The 17,331-nt window shown below is 41.5% G+C and overlaps 1 protein-coding gene across 1 annotated transcript in view; it reads left to right on the forward strand.

Moving 5' to 3' along the window:
• Positions 1 to 11,819, forward strand: part of etv4 (ETS variant transcription factor 4) — a 114,410-nt gene extending 102,591 nt beyond the window's left edge. Inside the window, exons 12-13 of the mRNA XM_060849106.1 lie at positions 2,450 to 2,551; positions 5,588 to 11,819. Of these exons, the coding sequence (XP_060705089.1) occupies positions 2,450 to 2,551; positions 5,588 to 5,809 (324 nt within the window). The 3' untranslated portion in view covers positions 5,810 to 11,819. The remainder of the gene's footprint in view (positions 1 to 2,449; positions 2,552 to 5,587) is intronic.
• The last annotated feature ends 5,512 nt before the right edge of the window (positions 11,820 to 17,331 follow it).

A 17,331-nucleotide genomic window follows, 5' to 3' on the forward strand; every position in this document is an offset into this window, starting at 1 on the left:
CATGTTCCCTACAGAATGGTTTGGTACAGTAGCACCCACAATCTGTTAACATTGCGAGGTATGCCTCCCCGCTGAAACCCTGGGACCCATGCATCATCCACGAGGAGCTATTGCTTTCTTCTGGGCCAGGTATCATTTTTATTTGCTGACATGAAAATGGCATCATTCTGTACCCAGGGCCAGGTGCTGACAGTTTAAAAAAAATCAACATTTACATCAAAGCAATAAACTGAGGAGATCAGGGACATGCCCATTAGTGTCAGTCGGTGATTGATGACTCCATTTAACAAAGTTACTCTCCCTTGGTGCTCAGAGCTTCCAAAAAGCATTGTGCATTTGAGGCCACATTGTTAAACAAAGACCTGTTGGTTAATGCAGTTCAATTATTTAACCCTTGGGACATCTGCCTTTAGACTGCCCTTTCAGGGGGAAAAGTAATTAGTTTATTTATGTACAATTTTGCACACACAGGTAAACGGAAATTCTGATCTCTGCTTCTCTAATATTACTCACCAGAGGTTGTCACACGCCCACCGACTATACACTTGTAATGTGACTTACCACATTACAATGTGTACATAGTGGCAATGTCCAGTCATCCAATCACATTCATCCTCTAAGGTTCCACCCAGAGAATGACCCTGCGGCTGAGCTGTTGTTGGCTGTGGGAATCCATTAGTTGTTCCCCAGGTGATGCCTTAAAGATGGGATGACAACTTTGGAAAAACATGGAAGCAAAGCATAAGCACTCAGACATGGATCCAATATTTTGACGAGTAAATGTGATTGCTTTCTCTAATTAGCCATTTCTTAGAAATAACATTGCATTATAGTTTCTTTTAATAACTAGTGAGAAATTCTACAGTCTCTCCTGTTGTAAAGTCTTGTCTGTGCCAATATTTCTCTTGCTACTAAAGCCCTTGTGGGGTTCTGCTCACGCAGTCGCTCATACTGACCAGTCTCTTATCCAGGGGACCACTCTTTCTGCCATGGATGAGATTTAACATTGAGTGTTGACCAATGACTCTGCGACTGAATCCATAGACACTCTCCCCGACACCTTCTGGGCACTAATCGAGCGAATGCTGCGTGTCAGGGGTGCCATCTTGATCTGAGATGTTAAGGACTTGTCTGCCCCACCATCAGGATCTAATGATGACCATGAAACCATTGTCAGTTGTCAGAAAAATCTATCTGTGCTCATAAATGTTCTTCATGGAAGGAGACTGTCCTGCTCGCCTGGTCTGACCTACTTGTGATTCCAGACCCGCAATAATATGATGACTCTTAACTGTCCTTGAGCAAGTTAAGCATGGACAATAAATGTTGGCTTGACCAATGCCCATGTCCTGCGAATGATTTTTTTAAAAATGAGCTAAGATCTAATTGAGTGGCAGAGCAAGTCCAGGGACTAAGTGACCTAGTGCTGTTCCTAATTCTTGTGATTGTATGTTACATCAAGGATATTCATCTCTGTCATGCTGAAAATGTTCTTAAAGTAATTTGACCCCTAAGTCCATGGTCATGTGGATTGGTTGTATCAGCTACACTTCGAGCAGCTATTTCTCCAAAGTAACAGCTGTGTATTACTCTGTTTACATTGTGAAAGTGAGGACTACAATTTTAACAAAAGTGAAACAAACCTCAATGGTGCCGAATGAATCTTTTAAACATAATTAAAAGTGGGAAATTTGAAAGAAAACAAAAAGTTCTGGAAAAGCACACTTGCTTTGTCAACATCTGTAAAGAAAAGGTTGCATTTCAAGTTGTACTCAGAACAAATGCAAAAGGGTGCGCATCCGAACTGTTGACTTACAGGTGAATGCAGACTGAGGGTTTTATTCTGATGACCAGTTTCTAGGCCCAGGTGATCTGCTGCATTGTCTTCTTTAATGATAACCACTTTTTAGTGTTGCTGATTAAACCTACATAAACTTCTGCGTTCAAAGTTGTATTGCCATGAGGCCTATTATAAAATATCGAATCCATTTTCTGCCATTCTTCATAACTTGTGTGTTTTTTTTATTGTTTTTGGGATGTGAATATTGCTGACACAGACAATGATAATTGCCCACACTATGACCCCTCAAGAAGGTAGCTGTGAGGGAGGACAGAAAATACAGACCCCCAGTGGTATTCCTGCCCTAGGCTCCTATTATTGTACCTTGATATACCTCCTATCCTGTGCCCTAATTACAAACCACCTTGAAATGGTGCAATCCCTGAAGTATCGATACGTCTGTAGTGCATTTTTCTATAGCAGGTTAGGTGACATTCCTATGTCATTTCTGTGGGCAGTTAAGATTCAGCAACATCACTGTATGGACCTGGAGCCACTTGTAGGCCAGACTGGTTAAAAATGGTGATATCCTTCCACGAAAGGTGGCAAATACCAGAAACCTTCTCTTATTTTTGTGCACGCGTTGAACAAATGATTTTCTTTCTATAGGTGGCAAGACTGTGGGGAATGCAAAAGAACCGACCAGCCATGAACTACGATAAACTTAGCCGTTCACTTCGCTACTATTACGAGAAGGGGATCATGCAAAAGGTAAGTTCAATGTAATTATTAAAGTGATCATTTTATTGTGACTAGCAGCCACATCAAATCAGACCATTTTCTTTTGTAAAGATTAAACTGAGTCCCCACCCAATAAACCTTTGCATAAATTACGTGACCAGCCTCCTGACTCCCTGCCAATCAACTAACACTCTAACTATGCACATCTCCTGATCACATTCATCATTTCAGACTTTAACACACTTCCTTTACACAACATTGGATAAGACTGCAACTTCCAAAAGCCATGTCATAGACACACTCCAATCCAGACAGGAATGCAGCCACTGGGTCCAAAGTTTCAGTTTCAATTCTACAGTTGAATCTAATAGAATTCCTAGTCTGCATCGACCCTCCAAAAAGCATCACATCCAGACCCAGGCCCCTACCTTATTCCTGTAAACAGTGTTTCTCATAGCTAATCCACCCAACCTGGACACTATGGGACAATTTACCAAGGCCGATCCATCTAACCTGCACATCCTTTGGACTGTGGGAGGAAACTGAAGCACCCAGTGGAAACCCCCACAGACACTGGGAGAATGTGCAAACTTCATATAAGCAGTTGTCTGCGGCTGGATTTGAATCCTGTTCCCAGGCGCTGAGAGGCAGCAGTGCTAACCACTAGCCACTGTGCTGCTGAAACCAACTCCCCAATTCATATTAAGTAAAATTCAGCAAGGGTCATCTTAGATTGTGATAGGGATGCAGCGGGATTGCCAATTGATCAACCTTATCAAGGTGGGATGGGGTGGTAGAGAGCATAATGGGCAGGGAAGCAGTCGGAATGAATGTCGGCAGGAGAGTGAGAGTGCACGCTTTAGGAGCAAGAGTAGACCATTTTACCTCACAAGCCTGCTCTGTATTGTAACAACATCGTGTCCGATTTGATCTTGGCTTCAACTCTGCTTCTTTGTTAGCCTCCCATAATCCTTAACTCACCTATTGATCAAAACTCAATTTAACTCAGCCTTAAAATTATTTAATGTCCAAGTCTTCACTGCTCTCTGAGGAAGGGAATTCCACTGACTCCTGGCCCCTTGGAAGGGGTGGGGAAATTTCTCCTGGGTGTTAACTGCGAGACCCCAAACTGTATCAGAATCAAAAAGCATGGCACTGGAAAAGCACAACAGGTCAGGCAGCATCCGAGGAGCAGGAGAGTCGACATTTCAGGTATAAACCTTTTGACTCTGATCTCCAGTCCTCACTTCCTCCCAAACTGTATCACCCCATTCTCACCTCATGTATTTCAATAAGATCACCTTATTTAGACTAGATGACTAGATTCCCTACAGTGTAGGGACAAGCCCTTTGGCCCAACAAGTCCATACCAACCCTCCGAAGAGTAACCCACCCGGTCCCATTTCTCTCTGACGAATGCACCTAACACTATGAGCAATTTAAAATGGCCAATTCACCTGACCTGCACATCTTTGGACTGTGGGAGGAAACCTGAGTGCCCAGAGGAAACCCACACAGACACTGAGAGAATGTGCAAACTCCACACAGACAGTCGCCCAAAGCTGGAATTGAACCTGGTACCCTGGTGCTGTGAGGCAGCACTGCTAACCACTGAGCCACCGTGCTGTCCAATGAGTATAAACCCAACCTGATCAACCTTTCCAAATATGATCCATAACTTTAGGTACAATCTTAAGGAAGTAAACATGTTTTCATTCCTTTTTTAAACCCCTCCCATTCCCATTTAAAGTCCAGACTTGATATTATGGAGCCAGAATAGTACGTGACCTGTATGTGTTTAAACTGTAGATTCCCTTGCAATTTTAATTCCTGTCCTCCACCAGTTTCCCAAATGATTAGCTGACTGGGTTCAAGAAAAGAAATTGGAAGCAGTTGGGGAAAGAATAGCTGTTGGCAGGAATGGAAAGTTTGAGTTATGAAGAAAGGCTAGGATGTTTTTCACTGGAGTGTAGGAGGTTGACGGGTGACCTTAGAAGTTTATAACATCGTGAAGGGTAGAGATGGTGTTAATGGCAGTTGTCTTTTCCCTAAGATGGGGGGTTTGAAGACTAGGGGGCACATTTTCAAGGTGAGAGGAGAGAGATTTTAAAAAAGACACGAGGGGCAAATGTTTTACACAGAGGGTGGTTCGGACGTGGAATAAACTTCCTGAAGTAGTGGTGGATATGAATACAATTATAACATTTAAAAGGCATTTGGATAAGTACATGAATAGGAAAGGTTTGGAGGGGTATGGGCCAGGAGCAGGCAGGTGGGACTAGTTTAGTTTGGGATTATGTTCGGCATGTATTGGTAGGACCAAAGGGTTTGTTTCCGTGCTGTATGACTCTATGACTTAATGGTGAAGTAAGTGTAGAAAATTGATAGTATGATGGGGAGTCTTCATTTCCTGCTTACCACGCAATCTATTCAACTGGAAGCTGGATTGAAACTCTGTCTTAATTTAGTATTGTTTTTTAATCTGGAATGAACACAGTTAGATGTTTTCCACACAATTTTCTGGCCCAAGGTCTGATCGCATGCCAAAAAATTACAATCTGTCATGAAGGTTGCACTTGGTACTTGGCAGTTCAGGCTTGCTCTAAGTCTTGCCTTCCAGTAAGTGACCTGGTGTGGCACTGAGCCACGTTAGATCCTTGCTGTATGCAGTTGTCTAATCCCATCTGAGTCACAATAATTGGCCTTAACTTCTCTCTGCTGGAGAAAAGTAATTAGCCAGCCTTACACTGCTGTTCACAGAGCACTGACATACTCAGGAAGCGCGTGGATGTGCAGGGGTCAGCTGAAGATAGGAGAGGGTTTTCTGTGATGCCCTCCATAGCCCAATAGCCTGCCAAGATTCATGTCTAAGCTTGCACCTGTTTTATTTTAAAAAGAAGGTTCTGGCAATCATGGAAAATCAATTGCTTCATGAACTGTCAAGGGAGGAGAGGAGAGAACTTGCAAAGAAGTCTGGCACAAACTCTGAATGAGGCATTGTTATCCTCTGTGTACAGAGCAGCTGGGTGCCCTCTGGTGTACTCCAATGACCTTTGTTGTTTGCAGGTGGCTGGCGAGCGATACGTGTACAAGTTCGTCTGTGAACCAGAAGCGCTCTTCTCTTTGGCATTCCCTGACAATCAGCGGCCGCTGCTGAAGTCTGAATTTGATCGGCACGTGAATGAAGAAGACACTGTTCCCCTGTCTCATCTGGACGAGAACACCCCCTACATGCCAGATGCTGGCTGCATCAATTCACAGCACTATAACAAAGGATATATGTATTGATCAACAACAAGGAAAATGTTGGGTTTTTAATCTCTCTAATTGCACTGCAATAACTATTAGAAACTGGTAGAAATTATAAGTTAGAATCTGTTGCTTTAAACATACGTATATCAAATAACTGGGGATATAAAGTCGTCATGTATATGATTTTTAGAGGATTGTTTTGTCTATTTCTTTCTTGCATATGTCTCACCCACCACATATACACATTGTGCTAGATTCTTTCATAGTTTGAGACATGTCTTTTTTTTTAAAAATTCATTATTCCCAAATAAGCAGCAAATTGATCAAACCCCAACATGTAGTCTATTTGTTCTTCTCAATTTTTAAAAGAAATCTGCCATATTTATGCTTTTTAAATTGAGTTTCATTGCAAGAGTTTTCTTGTAGAAATCTGCCAGAACATTTTCAGAAACACACCCAACATTCAAAGGCTCATGGCTGCTGACTGAACAGATATTCTTCATTTTCTCACTTTGGTCCGTTTCTCTCCCTCTCTGCAGTTGGGACATCTTTGCTTCCTTAGCTGTCTAACTTCTAAGTTCTGTGTCTCATCAGCAGTGATTAGAGCCATTTATCAAGCTGGTATTACAGTTGGGGTCTCCGAGTGTAGACTGTGTTTCTGTGTAGCAGAGACTTGTTTGGGAAATAGATATCACAGCTCCCCCAAAAATCTAACAGATTGGACTCCCACCAGAGGATATAGATTTTAAAAAAGGAACATTTTTATTCTCTAGTTGTTCAAAGAGGAAGGAAAACCTGTTTTGAAAATCCTTAAAACATAGGATGGTTATTGTGGTAAACAAAAAAAGCTATGGTTGTAATTTGGATGTGAGTTAAGCAAAGTAGAAAATCAACACATGAGTTAAATGAAACTTCATTTGACTTTAGCAAAATTGAATAGGGGAGTACTGGAAAAGAAGTCCAGAAAAATTCAAAGTAGAACTGCAAAACCCAATATTTACTTGTAAAACAAGCATGCTATTTTGTTCCTCAACACACTATGCATAAAATGCACTAAATCACTTCCTATCAAATACAATTCCGTATTTAAGCCTAATCTTAAATCGAGCTCTGACTGATCAGCTGACTGGCGGTTCGTTTCCTTCACTGCATGTAAAGGTAAACCTAATCTTTGTAACGAACACACCTTTTTAAAATGGGGAATCCTGCTTCAGAATCCAGCAGCATGCAGTATAAATATTGGGCATTTATAACAATAGTGTACAATCTGCATTAAATCTACGGAGAGTGCATGGATTGTAATCTTGTCACTTCTTATTAGGGATTATCATGTGGCTGCACATTTAGACATTTCATTAAGCATGAGTTTGAGATATGGAAGTAAATTATCTGAGTGTTATTGAAAGTTACATTGCAAATCTATCAGCTGTGGAAATAAATTCTCATTCCATGAATTAGTGGGATCCAGTCAAAAATGTAGATTTTGCTCTCTGTATTTTGAATGAACCATTTTAAAAATAAGTGCGTTCTGTATCTAGTTCCCAGTGAGAACATGCTCATAGCACAAAACCGACAAAACCTTGCACCAGTGAACAATCTCTGAGAGCTGATTGCATTGGAAATGACAACAATGATATTTCTCTCTAATTGGAATTGGCTGAATATGGACGGAGGTAATTTTTCTCTCAAGCATGCAATGACCTGACACTGGGTTTGGAATATACCTCTCCCATAAAATGTAGAGCAGCTGGTGGGAGAAGCTGATAATTGGGTGAGTTGGCATCAAAGAGATACCTGCCCTTTTACCACCGTCAGAGAAATTGCATTTCAGCCAACCTTCATGCCCCATCGTTCAATGAGGCACTTCGGTGATTTAATCAATGACCACTCAAGGGTCATATCCACCAAGAGCTGCAATTACTTCAGCGATATTTGCGATGTGAAGGAGCCAGCCTACCAGAAAGATAAATCCCTGTCTGTCAATTTGTTTGGATGGGGGGTGGTTTGCGCTAATTTGTACAACACCTAGGGCAAGGCATTGGCCTCCAGGAAGCTCTCTCAAACAGCTCTGAACTTTGGTGATCCTGCACTTACCTGATGGGAGGGGAGATCTTGTCCTGGCTTTGTAAATCAACGACTATCAGTGAGTTTTCCAATTAGGCGTGTATTCTATCCAAGATAGGCCATGGACCTCTCCCCCAGAAAATCTTCCACATTTGGACATTGTCTATAAATGGAAAAATTCTAGTTTGGTATTGAAAACAGACAGTACTTAATTCCCCTTAAACACATTTACCTTGATCAGCCTTAAATACAATACATTCCTGGCTGTGGTGGATATGATCATTGCTATCTTGCCAGCGAAGTTTGAGCTCTTGTTTGGCTTAAACCCAAATGGGTTTATCCACCTGCCTGTGCCTGCAGGTTTTGGAAGGTAGCATTGCTCATTAAAGAGTTACTCTCAGATTATTTATGTCACACTCTCTGAATCATAGCTTTGTATTTTCAGCATGTGCCCCATGGTAGAAATAAATTAAACATGAAATTGAGAAGTACAAATGGATCATATACATTGCCCCCAATGCAATTAGTTGATACTTAGAGTAAGGAGCAAAATTCTGAGGAAGAAAGCTCCAGCAGCCTCATAGTGTTAAGTGAAAATGAGGAATAAATGCCTTGCCAGCCAGCTTTAGAGTCTGTACCAGGTTGGAGGCTAGCTTAAGTCTTTTATTTACTCACAGGTATTAAGGCTCATCTTGTTAGTGTGGAGGTGGCATAATATCAGTGAAGTGATTATTAAACCATGTGTAGAGTACTGGACATCTTTATGGCAGAGGAATAGTTAAAGCTACCTCTTGTGTTGACCAATTAATATGACAATGTGTAAAATATTTGCGATGTATTTTAGGTTCACTACTTCAGGCATAGAAATAGATGTACTAATCTCTCTTGGCCTGTCCCATGATGGCCACATTAGTTTAAACTAAGCTGGTCAATTGTTGCTTTTGTCCTATTTCCTTAAGACACTCGGTTAGTCTGAAGGAAAAGTGGCCAAGTGTGGTCACAGGCTTTTCAGTGTAGTCATGAGCCATAACTTTTGCTGATATTTGTAGGAATGAGAACTTTGCAAGGAAGCATGGTATTTATAATGCACGGTTAAACAAATTTTATTCCTCAACTGACATTGCCATTTTAGGCAAGTTCAAGCATGTTGCACCTGAAATATGCAAGTTTGGGACAATCAATAGTTTTAAAATTTCTTTTAAAAATCCATTTGTCAAATTAGTGTTTGTACCGATTTTTATTTGTTTTGAGATCAAGACTGAGGTCATTTACTTTGCTGCCATCCTGTAGACAGCAAGGTGAGCAAGTAGGTTGTACCCTGCCTTTGTGAATGGGTGTTTTATTTTACATTATGCTTTATAACGTTACTGCAATCTTGGCTGACCTATGTGTCCATTAGATGATGACCTCTGGTAGTTTATCCTGGATGTGCTGACTGAAGGTTGATACCAAGGAGTGAATGCACATCATAAACAAAACAGGAAAAGGAGGACCAAGTTTAAAACACACACTGGTTTCTAGCCTTCTTTTTGCTCTGTCACTGATTGCCTGGACACAGTTCAATGATACTAGACCCAGAATGGCATATCTTCATGTATATATTTAGGCAGTGAGTGTGGGCAGTCCATTTAACATTGAGGGCACATTACTATTCAGAATGGCCATACTCTCGCACAGTCCCTGCTGACTTGGGTCACTACTCTAGGATACTGATATAAACATAGAAACTAGGAATAGCAGTAGGCTATTCAGCCCTTTGAATGGCAGAGCATGTTCGATGTGATCATAGATGGATTGGGCGTGCTAAATTGCTAATCTTCAGGGATGTGTAGGTTAGACACATTAGCCACAGGAAATGCAGAGTTACAGGGATGGGGTAGGGAGAATGGGTCTGGGTGGGATGCTGTTCAGAGGGTCGGTGTGGACTTGTTGGACCGAGCGGCCTGATCCTCTATCTCAATGCCATGTTCCTGTTGCCTCCCCATACCCTTTTGTTGCCTTTAACATCTAAAAATGAATCTGTCTTTTTCTTGAATGTCGATGACTTGGTCTCCACACCCTTCTGTGGTAGAGAATTCCACAGGTTCACTGCCCTTTGAGTGTGGAAATGTTTCCTCATTTCAGTCCAAAATGGTCTACTCTGTACTGAGACTGTGACCATTGGTCTGAGACTCGCCAACCAGGGAAAACATCCTACCTGCATCTAGTCAATCCAGCCCTGTTAGACGTTTATTTGTTTCAATCAGATCCCCTCTCATCTTTCTAACTGCTTGTGAGCACAGGCCTAGTAGAACCAATCTTCTAGAACAACGTAGTCTCAACCTAGTGGACTTCTGCTGCACTCCCCCAATGACAAACAGGTAGGAAGACCAAAGTGCATACACTCTACAAACTGAAAATCAAAATTTCTTGTGTTGTCATGATTCAGTTATGTGCTATTTTTGCCAACTCTCACATTGGGAAAGCTATCCCCTGCTTTCTGGTCAGCTAGATAAATGACAGCATAGAGTGTTAATGAAAAACAAACCACCAGTAACCTCCGACTGTAACGCCCACACTGAGTGTGCAGACGCACCGAATGATGTGGTTTGTTCTTCAATAACTAACTATTCAAAGCGTCTTTATCCAGCATGTAGTGAATACTTTATATAGAATCTGACGGTAGATCCAACAGGGATTTGAGGAGAAATAAGTGGGCAGTGCTGAGATATAAAACCAAAGTTACCAGAATCAATCTGGAGGCTGAACTCACTGCTTGGATTAAATTTTGTGACCCTTGTCCAGCGAGCACAGTTGTCAATTGTAAAACTCACAAGCAGGCAAACAGTTGGTCACATAGTCAGTAAAGAACTATCAACCTCTTGTAGCCCAATCCCACCCTTTCCTTGCCTTCATTGCTGAATTAATTTGCAGAAAATGCCTGCTATGGCTCAGTGGGTCCATGATAAAGTTGTTATGCCACTTCCATCGGGTCTACATCCCTGAATTGTGTTGGTTTCCAGAGCAAGTGTAGCAAAAAGCACAAACTACTCCTTTCCAGGCTTAAGGAGAAGGGTGGGGGAGAGAAGACTAGAGTTCCCTCCATCTGCTTGTTGTCCACTGGCTCTTGCTGGAGGTCCCTGTGCAAGTATTGGACGTATGTCTTCCATCTACAGTTCAATATCTTGCAACATTTGGTCAAATCTCAAACACATCAGGACCTGTGAAACAGTGCCTCAGCGAAGAGTCAATATACCTTCAGGAAGAGAGATGAGGAATTTGGTCAACAAAGTAACATTAGTTTATGTCGAGCAAGAGCCATTTTCCAGCACTACTTAAGGAAAGTGGCATCAATTATCGCAGCAGTGATTATGTAGCATTGTACATATTGCAGATGTTGGTCTCAATTGTCTTAGTTTGTAAAACTGTTATGGGAAGTGGGGCATTGTTTTTTAAAAAAAACCACACGTCTTTCAAAGGGAATGATTTAGTGCTGGGGTGAGAGCTATCTTTTGGTTTCTGATATCTAAGCTCTCCTACTTGAACCCAGAATCCAATTGCATCCCAGGATAGGTTGAAAGCCTCTGCTCGTTTGTGTGCAAAATTAGTCTCAATCTTTGTGTCAATCAGCAGAGTTCACAGGTCAGCAATTTTACCCACAGGAACCATTATGTTATCCAAAGTGGGAACAATTAATATGATGGGATACAGTGAGAGTTACTGTTCCGGTTGAAGCTAGTAGGAGCTTGGAACCACATCTCTATGTGCTGTCTCTCCATCCAGAAGGCTTTTAACTGACATTTATGTTCAGGCAGGAAAGTGGATGTACTCCAGTACTGTTATCCCTATCCCAACTCAATTAATCTGCAAGGTCTGTTTACATCGATTTTCAATTGATGTATTTTAATGATCGGATGAGCCGAAGACTTACTGTACCATTATTATTTCTTTTATTGAGTAGCTTGACAAAATAAAGTGATCATGCATTTGTAAATAATGTAATCTGTTTTTCAAGGATTTTTGCATAAAATAGTTCAATGATGAATTGACTACAAATGTCGTAGTTGCAATTCATTTGTAAATGAATATTAATCAATAAATTGAAACCATTATACACTCTGTCATTAGCAGATTAACTAGTTTTTTTATTATAAAAAGGCATTCTTAACCCATGTAATTTCTCCTTTATCAATCAGATAGTTTGGGGTTTTTAGTCATTTTATGGATGTGGGTTTGCTCGTTGAGCTGGAAGGTTATGTTTCAGTCGTTTCGTCACCATACTAGGTAACACCATCAGTGAGCCTCTGGATGAAGCATTGGTGGTATAGCCTGTTTTTTATTTATGTGTTAGGTGTCTTTGGCGTGGTGACATCATTTCCTGTGGTGATGCCATTTTCTGCTCTTTTTCTCAGGAGGTGGTAAATGGGTAACATCAACTAGCCACAAAAAGACCTGACCCACTCTCACCAGTATCTTTCTATAGATGAGGAAGGACACTAATTTGACTGGGGCAACGCATCCATCCTAGGACAAGCCAAATGGAAGTGCGCAAGAATTTCTAGAAGCATAGCATTCCAACTGGAACTCTATCAACACATTGACTTGGATCCCATTTACCATCGCCTGAAAAAGAAGAGGAAATGACATCACCCCAGGATGTGATGTCGCCAACCCAAGGAAACCTAAACACACAAATAAAAGGCGGGTCATATCACCAGTGCCTCATTCGGAAGCTCACTGATGGTGTTACCTAGTATGATGATGAAACATCTGAAACTGAACCTTCCGGCTCAGTGAGCAAACCTAAAGCCAGAAACTCAACCTGAGCTATAAATTCTCTCAAAACTCACTAACATTCATTTTATGTCCAATATTTAAAATAATTCACAAACAATAAGTTCATTTGAAATGCAGAGCATTTTGTTATGTAAATAAAGTCTTCCAATACAGACAGCTAACCAAACTACAAATTAATTTGGAGAAAATATAACTCACAATATGGGCGGGGGGGCGCAGAGGAATTTCCAACTCTTCATATAATAACAAACCAAACTGAATCATCAGAGTAGTCAGTAAAGGCCTTTTCTCTGAAATCATGAATCTCTAATTATTCTCCAATGTTTACAGGTACAACTGAAATATAGATAAAATTGTCAATTTGAATCCTTTTCATATATTTATTCCCAAGATATGGGAATCATTGGCCATGCCAGTGTTTACTGATTTACAATAGAACTGACTGGTTTGCTGGAAAAACCATTCAAGAAATCGGCCAAAAGCCAGCCAGGTCACTGGATATAGAGTCTTCTCAACTGGGTAAGAACAGTAGATTTCACCCCTGAAGTACATTAGTGAACTAGATGGGTTTTACCAATTTTCCGGTTGTTTCACAGTCACTATTACTGAAAGGAGATGTTTATTCCAGAATTATTTACTCCACTAAATGTATCTTCTCCAGCCGTTGTGGCCAGATTTGGCAAATAGACATCTCTGGATCATTAGTCCAAGCCCCTTAATTACTACCCCAGGAGCAACTACTCTGCCACTGTATCCCTGAGTTTAATATCACCAATTTTTCTCAAAGTAGGCATTTTTCATCTGGGGTAACATTCAACTCATCAGTGTCTGTACATTTTTTTGTTAGGATTTTTTTTCATTTATCACTCCTATCTTATTTTATATACTTTTCAAGTTTCTCAAGTTTTCTTTTACTGCTGTTCTCTTTCCTTTCCCACCTCCTAATACTTCCCATGTTTGGATCTGTTGACTCAAACAAGTTCACAGATGCCAGCTGTGTTAAGCTACCATTGTTCATGTGTGACCTGCACAGTAAGTATTGGTAAGCTATTTGACATGAAGCGCACCTTGGTTGACTATTCCAATGCTAGCAGGAGAAAGTGAGGTCTGCAGATGCTGGAGATCAGAGCTGAAAATGTGTTGCTGGAAAAGCGCAGCAGGTCAGGCAGCATCCAAGGAACAGGAGATTCGACGTTTAGGGCTTAAGCCCTTCTTCAGGAATGAGGAAAGTGTATCCAGCAGGCTAAGATAAAAGGTAGGGAGGAGGGATTTGGGGGAGGGGTGATGGAGATGCGATAGGTGGAAGGAGGTCAAGGTGAGGGTGATAGGCTGGAGTGGGATGGGGGCGAAGAGGTCAGGAAAAAGATTGCAGGTTAGGAAGGCGGTGCTGAGTTCGAGTGCAGGTTAGGAAGGCGGTGCTAGCCTAGTAAGTTTCCAATCTCCCACCTGCTATAAACTTGAATTTATCCAAATCTCTATTGTTCATTTCCTAATGTACCCCAAATGCTGTCTACTTGTCAGCCCAGTGATCTCCCTGCTGTAGGAAGGATGTTGTGAAACATGAAAGGGTTCAAAAAAGATTTCAAGGATGTTTCCTGGACTGTAGGGTTTAAGCTATAGGGAGAGGCTGAATAGGATGTGTCTATTTCCCCTGGAGCATCATGAGAGGCATCAATAGGATGATTAGTCAAGATCTTTTCCCCAGGGTAACGGAATCCAAACCTAGAGGGCGTAGGTTTAAGGTGGGAGGGGAATGATTTAAAGGGACCTAATGGGCAAGTTTTTCATGAAGAGGGTGGTGCATGTATGAGATGAGCTGCCAGAGGAAGTGGTGGAGGCCGGTATAATCACAACATTTGGAGGTATCTGGATGAGTATATGAATACGAAGGGTTTAGAGGGATATGGGCCAAATGCTGGCAAATGGGACTAGATTAATTTAGGACATCTGGTCAGTATGGACGAGTTGGACCAAAGGGTCTGTTTCCATGCTGTACAGCTCTATGACGTGATGGCTCAGTACTCGTTGATCTACATTGCCTACTGGTCTGGCAACGCCTCAATTTTTTTAACCCCTCAAACCCAAATGCCTCCAAGCCCCACCTCTCCTATGATATGGTTTGATGCCACATTATGACTTTGAATTCAAGACAGACTGGTCAAAGTGAAACAAAGAACTGTTTTCAGCCTTTGACTTAAAAGAACACTATTATTAATTAATACTAAATACTGGCGTACATGGTAATTAGGATAAACCAGGCTCTGACTTGTAGATTAGTTGTTGTGGTTCTGTTCGCTGAATTGGGAATCTGTGTTGCAGATGTTTCGTCCCCTTTCTAGGTGACATCCTCAGTGCTTGGGAGCTTCTTGTGAAGTGCTTCTGTGATGTTTCCTCCGGTATTTTTAATGGTTTGAATCTGCCGCTTCCAGTTGTCAGTTTCAGCTGTCCACTGCAATGGTCGGTATATTGGGTCCAGGTCGATGTGCTTATTGATTGAATCTGTAGATGAGTGCCATGCCTCTAGGAATTCCCTGGCTGTTCTCTGTTTGGCTTGTCCTATAACAGTCGTGTTGTCCCAATCGAATTCATGTTGCTTGTCATCTGCGTGTGTGGCTACTAAGGATAGCTGGTCATGTCGTTTCGTGGCTAGTTGGTGTTCATGGATGCGGATCGTTAGCTGTCTTCCTGTTTGTCCTATGTAGTGTTTTGTGCAGTCCTTGCATGGAATTTTGTACACTACATTGGTTTTGCTCATGCTGGGTATCAGGTCCTTCGTTCTGGTGAGTTGTTGTCTGAGAGTGGCTGTTGGTTTCTGTGCTGTTATGAGTCCTAGTGGGCGCAGTAGTCTGGCTGTCAGTTCGGAAATGCTCCTGATGTATGGTAGTGTGGCTAGTCCTTTGGGTTGCTGCACGTCCTCGTTCCGTTGTCTTTCCCTTAGGCATCTGTTGATGAAATTGCGCAGGTATCCGTTTTTGGCGAATACATTGTATAGGTGTTCTTCTTCCTCTTTTTGCAGTTCTGGTGTACTGCAGTGTGTTGTGGCCCTTTTGAATAGTGTCTTGATGAAACTTCTTTTGTGTGTATTGGGGTGGTTGCTTTCATTGTTCAGGAAAGGCCCTGTATAACTGCAGAATAGCATCCCTGCTCCTGTACTTGGATCCTCTTGCGGTAAAAGCCAATATTCCATTTGCCTACCTTACCACCTGCTTACCTTCAGGGCCTGGTATTCAAGGAAGCCCAGGTCTCGATGCATTGGCCTCCTTTTCCAACCTATTGCCATTCAGATAATAATCTGCCTTCCTGTTTAATCAAAATTCCTGGAATGGGTATCAAAATAACGAAACAAAACAAAACAAGCCAAAAATCAACAGTAAACATCATTGAAGTTATGATTTAAAATTATTGAACTTTTCATTGACCCCAGAGACATAAGTGTTCGATTGAAAGATGAAGATCTTTTCTTTGGGCTAATGTGGATCTTGTAACATTGCAATAGGACCCAATCACAGAGTTCAGTGCAAGATCTATTGGAAGGATGTTGTGAAACTTGAAAGGGTTTACAAGGATGCTGCCAGGGTTGGAAGATTTGAGCAAAAGGGAGAGGTTGAATAGGCTGGGGCTGTTTTCTCTGGAGTGTCGGAGGCTGAGGGGTGACCTTACAGATGTTTTAAAAAATCATGAGGGGCATGGATAGAATAAATAAACAAAGTATTTTCCTTGGTGTGGGGCAGTCCAGAACTAGAGGGCATAGGTTTAGGGTGAGAGGGGAAAGATATAAAAGAGTCGTAAGGGGAACCTTTTTCACAGAGGGTGGTATTTGTATGGAATGAGCTGCCAAAGGAAGTGGTGGAAGCTGGTACAACTGCAACATTTAAAAGGCTTCCAGATGGGTCTATGAATAGGAAGGGTTTGGAGGGATATGAGCCGGGTGCTGACAGGTGGGACTAGATTGGGTTGGGATATCTGGTCGGCATGGACGAGCTGGACCGAAGGGTCTGTTTCCATGCTGTACATCTGTATGACTCTATTTAAAATGAAATCAGTCCTGTTAATATGAAGTCTTAAATTATCAAAGGAGAACTAAGCACGGTTAAGTAAAGAAATAGCTAACGCACCATGTAAAATAATAAACTGACAATTAAGTGAAAATATCTCCATTTTCCCAAAGAGTAATTGTGAATTTAACTTATAACAAAATATGTGGGCACAATTAAATCCCATATTCTAACACTTTGATGAATTAGCCAGTCCCTGCTCTCTACTCTCTTTCGAAATGATAAGATCATTTAAAAAATGAGTAAACCAATCAACCTATTAACCCTGCTCCCATTCAATAAGATCATGAATGATCTAATTGTGCCCTGAGTGCTACTTACTACATGCCTGTCTCCAATCTCCTCTGCCACACTCTCTTCCCCATTACCACCGCAACTCTTGACTAAGATACAGATCAATAATTTGTCGAACTCAGCCTCGTGAGGCAGCCTCCACTGGGTTTCTGTGGAAAAAGAATACCTGCCTGAATCCATATCCTCATAATCATAGTTTCTCAGTCAATTTTCAGCAATTTGTTGCAGATTATATTACTGTTTCGCATGAGATGGAAAGAGTTCAGATTCCAATTTTAAAGGGGTAGTGTTCGTGTCTGTGGTGCTTGACGTGTCTAACTTGGCCTGAGCAACTCCAGAACATACTTTTTTTATGGAGCAAATCAAATG

This window comes from Hemiscyllium ocellatum, chromosome 32 (assembly GCF_020745735.1).
Source record: "Hemiscyllium ocellatum isolate sHemOce1 chromosome 32, sHemOce1.pat.X.cur, whole genome shotgun sequence".
NCBI lineage: Eukaryota > Metazoa > Chordata > Chondrichthyes > Orectolobiformes > Hemiscylliidae > Hemiscyllium > Hemiscyllium ocellatum.